Raw genomic sequence first — 5,062 nt, 5'->3', positions numbered from 1 at the left:
GACGGAGAAACGCAATATAATTTTATAGATCAGCCTTTAAATGCCGGTACGTTGAACACGTGTAACAAGCGTGACAATTAAACAGAAAAAAAAAAAGAATGTCGAACACACGACAATACGGTGTACGGGTTAGACTTACACAACGGATTAAAGGTAGAACAGTAAATCGCTTGGACCGATTTTAAATTTAAAAGTCGCACAAAAAAAAAAAAAACGCGATGAAAACGGGACGACGAAGCGGTAGTTCAACAAAAGTCGCACGAGCACTGAAACACTGAAAATCGATGACTGATTAGCCTTGACGTTGATGACCGTACGTTACCGAAATGCCGAATGACCGACAAGGTAGAGTGTAGACGAGAAAGAGTGCTCAACGGTCTAGTCCATGCCGTTCATGGACACATCGATTCTTAGAATAGATATTGGATAATGATGCGCGAACAACAATTATTCTTATACCAATGTTTATTTTTACTCAGAGTTACCAAATTATTTTTTCCGAACCAGAGACATTTTGAACGGATACCTATAAATAAACAATATTTACTTATTTTGATCATTATATTTTTTTGTTATAACTAATTATGTATGCAGGCAATATTGTGCAAAAATCTATTATTCGTATTACCTATTTATAAATTATAGTTCACGTACGTTTTCAACCAAATTTTACGGCTTAAGACAGTAGAAAAAAAAAAACAAAACAAAACAAATGTAATAATAATTCATTGATCAGTCTTCGAAACTTTCGGAGTCCGGGGTGTCTCTTACTCTCCTGTGGATTTTACTAAATATTGGCTAAACCATGGACTTTTTTCAAAAACGTGAATTCACTTAACAATTTTCTGTAAATCTACATAACTGTTTACTACACCGAATTAGTGGCATTGGCATTATGAAGTAAAATAATATGTCGTTACCAATCACCATATAAACACTAAATAGCAGTAATAGCACACACCAATTACCTTAATCAAAACAAAATAAATATTTTATACGAACATTACGAACGGAAATTTAAAATAGACAATCTGAACTAACGCGTACCTACAACATTACAACAACAACGATACTGAACAGTATAAACACTATAAACTAGTAAACAACAAACTCATAAATCTAAAGTAGATAATATAATTAGTTATTACTAGGGAACGGATTTTAATTTAAATAAATATTTTTTGTAGTAATAGCATCGGAAAGTTTTCGATATATGTATACGTTTCATTTAATTTCAAGTAATCTGATGCTAATTTTATTTTAAATATTTTTAAATATTTTAGAATAATTACATTTTTTATAAATAAATATCTAAATTATGTAATATTGTAGAATTTTCATGTATATTTTAACTATTTTACAAATAAATATACGAATTCTGTATTTAAATGTATTATTGAAGAATTTCCGTTTACGATACGATTAGGTCTCTGTACTATACGCCTTTGACATCAAACGACGATTCGATATCTTATCTAAGTAGTAGGTAGGTAGTAATTTCAGTATAGGAGTATATGCGTTCACTTTTCGATCAGTATTCGTATGAGCGTTATTCGATCACGTTATTTTCGTATTGTGTCCGTTTGTGTAGTTTGTATGATATAATATTGTTAACTATTTAAATTTTAAATATGCTCTGTCACTCGCACAAAAAGGACAAAAGTAAGTATTTATTTGGAAGAATTTTCGAATGAAACTTTTAGGAATAATGGGCAAGTTTTATATTGTCAGTCTTGTGATAAATCAGTATCTATCGACCAACGTGGTCAAGTTATTCAGCACATCAATACCAGTAAACATAGAGGCAATAGAGACAGAAAGCTTATATTTTAACAAAATTTTATTTCTACTTCTACATCATCCGCACCTACCAATAGTAAGTCAGTGTTTAATGATGATTTGTGTCGTGCACTAATACGTTCAGACATTCCTCTTTTTAAAATGTTGCATTTAAAAATTTTATAGAAAAATATACTGGTCATAAAATTCCCGACGAGAGTACACTTCGAAAAAATTATGTTAGTGAGGTGTATGAAGAAACTATTTCGAAAATTCAAAATATCATTGGAGATGGGTCTATTTGGGTTGGAATAGATGAAACCACAGACGCCGACGGTTGATATATCGCAAATGTTATAGTAGGAAAATTGAGTACTGAACCATCTAAACCAGTGGCGCACCCAAGGAGGGGGAGCTTTGGGGCTTAAGCCCCCCAAAATTTTTTTTTTTTTCATTAAAATGATACGTTATTATAGCAAATATTATAGTATAACAATGATAAACGATAATGTTATATTTTCAAATTTTACTATGTTAGATACACACATATATATAATAAATAAAAATAGTTCAATATTACGCAATAAGGTTTGTAGAAATCGCCGATTTCTTATTTCGTTGAAAATTAGTTTTATATTTATAGATATTAGCGAGTACCTAGCGATTATGTAGGATCAACTTTGATTGGTAACTACGATAACAATGATAGTTATGACTTTCGACTGTCTGTCGTGGCATGAAAAACTCGTTTAGATAATTCAGTCTGTTCGATTTTTTCTTAGTGACAAATTAAAGAATCCGAAGTATTAACAGTTCTTTTTTAAAAGGGACCCAGGAAACTTAAATTTTAAATTGATTTAGTTATAAATATATTTATAAATATTAAATACATAATAATATATAACATTATATGGTGATAATAAATAAATGTGATTATTTAAAAATTAGTTTTAATTGTTTACTTGTGTGTAATTATTAAGCCCCCTCAAACAAAAATTCTGGATGCGCGCCTGATCTAAACCATTGTTGTTATAATTGTAATTTAAATATTTAAATATTATACATTTATAAATAAATATTTATTAAGTAATAAACAAATATATATTTAAATATTTTTGAATTTATATTAAATTAAAATCCATTCCCTAGTTATTATCGCAGTGGTTTTAATAACAGCCAATAAAATTATGATTATCGCGATAATAAATTTTGGATTAGAGCATAGAAAATTAGAAAGTCTAAAAATAAATAAATAAAATTAATTTATTAAGTAATTGTTGTTTTGTTTTTAATGTTTTATGATCCACTAAAAAAACAATTAATGATTAACTTATAAAAAATTTGAAACTAAAGTTGTTAAAACAAATTAGATTCCTGATTTACTTTATTATTAATAATACCATCTAAATTATTTGATAAAATATCACTCTTTAAGCTACCTATAATATAAATTATATTTTATTAATGATATGTTTAATAAATAAATTTAATTACCATGACTTCTAATATTATTAAAATGCGCACAGCAGTAAATTAACAAAATACCCAATTATTATGTAGGTATTTTTTTTTTTTTTTTATAAATAAAAAAAATGTCTTTGTTACTTTTAAATCTTGACATAAGTAGATGGTAGATAGTTTACGTTAATAAATTATTACAATTTACATAGGTATTAAGTTTCCAAATAACCAGTCATTTACACCCACTCCACTAAAAACTCGCGAAGTTGCATTACTTTTGGTAATTCCTACTTATATACACATATTTTAATAATATCCAGGGTTTAATATTTAGGTACCAATTTTATACCTACTACAATAGTCTACAATTATATATCTTAATAGTTGTCATAGTACAATTTACAACTATTATGATTTTACATAAAATCAATTTAATACAAAAATAATTTTGCAGGTAATTGTTATTTATTACTTTATTCCATTATCAATTATATAGATACATGAAGGTGAGATAAATTTTTAGACAGTTTAAAATTTCAAATAAATATTTTGTACATATATTTTTTTATGTTATGATTTTGCCTACAATGATTGATGTTTTAGCCTAATTCTGTCTTAGAACTCTAGGTATAAAGCATAAACCGTTAAGGGTAAATTTTACATCTAACATACATTTCGATACATTTAGACTTTTGCTTATGATTTTTTTATAAACCTTTTAAGTATTTTGAACTAACACTATTTCACTCCACAGCCATTTAACTAATAATTTCACTCTGATTGCACAATTCCATTCAACTTTTTTAAAGATTTAAATGGCAAAGTGAACAAACATTCTATACAATAATTATCTTTGTACATTAACATAGTTATTATACTAAAATGCATGTTTTAATCCATGTCAAAATTGGTTTTCACTGCTAAACAGTAAACCCTTTAGGAATCAAAATGTCTATTCAGGATTATCATTAAAAAAAAATAATTATATCTAAGAATTTTAGTGTGGTTTTTCTTTTGTCTTGTAAAAGTTAAGATTATATTTTGCCTAACACGAGAAAAATTCTTTGAATGAGTTTTTAAAAGAACACATTACTGATTACTGACATTAGCATTAATTTTATTATTGTAAACAGTATTGAATTATGATAACTTAAAAAGTTAAATCTGATCAATTTTTCCTATGATTCAGTTACTTTTATAAAAATGTTGCATAAATTAAATTATCAGAAATGAATGGAATTAATTTATATAGAGATGAAACAAATTAGAATAACAATATCATACATCAAAATTGTGACCTGCATAATTTTGATATATTATAATTATATGATGGCCTGCAACAATAATGATTTCAGAATATACACCAAGAAATTCATTACAAAATACATACATTCTTAATTGAAAATAGAACCATAGCTTTTTCTCTAAAAAAAATGAATTAGCAATTACATTTTAGGACTTTTGGGCATATTTTTCATATGGAAATCATTATCAATGTTAATAAAAACTATTATTACAACAACATAATCATACTTTAACAAACTTTTGGCTTAAGTATAAGACTCATAGCAAGGATATTCTCTAGTACAAGTAGTATAACACTGCATCATACACGATGTACCCAAAAAAATATGATAATATATTCAAAACCATAAACAAAAAGGCAACATTATTTTTTTTATCAAACAAAAAAAAAAAAAAACCTTAGAAAAAATAAAAACAATACAAAGAAGAAAAATGTATCCAAAAACCACCTATGCTTGTAGCAAGTTAATAATTATCACTTGTTAATCGTTATAATCTTTTACATACTACTCAGTAG

The 5,062-nt window shown here is 26.6% G+C and overlaps 1 protein-coding gene across 1 annotated transcript; it reads left to right on the top strand.

Annotated features, from left to right (window-relative positions):
- The first annotated feature begins 1,553 nt into the window (after positions 1-1,553).
- Positions 1,554-2,199, top strand: LOC112600012. The gene is made up of 2 exons (XM_025347140.1): positions 1,554-1,876; positions 1,966-2,199. Exons 1-2 carry the CDS (start codon positions 1,691-1,693, stop codon positions 2,092-2,094), a joined length of 315 nt encoding a protein of 104 aa, XP_025202925.1. The 5' UTR covers positions 1,554-1,690; the 3' UTR covers positions 2,095-2,199.
- The last annotated feature ends 2,863 nt before the right edge of the window (positions 2,200-5,062 follow it).

The sequence above is a fragment of the Melanaphis sacchari genome, unplaced genomic scaffold (assembly GCF_002803265.2).
Source record: "Melanaphis sacchari strain LSU unplaced genomic scaffold, SCAv2.0 Contig598_pilon_pilon, whole genome shotgun sequence".
NCBI lineage: Eukaryota > Metazoa > Arthropoda > Insecta > Hemiptera > Aphididae > Melanaphis > Melanaphis sacchari.
The sequence above is the reverse complement of the archived record's forward strand: the minus strand, read 5'-3'. Positions and strand labels throughout refer to the sequence as shown.

Coding starts and splice junctions, on each gene's coding strand:
- LOC112600012 (XM_025347140.1), top strand. CDS start 1,691: ATGAAACTTTTAGGAATAATGGGCAAGTTTTATATTGTCAGTCTTGTG. Junction 1,877..1,965: donor ATCATCCGCACCTACCAATA/GTAAGTCAGTGT, acceptor AAAATTTTATAG/AAAAATATACTGGTCATAAA.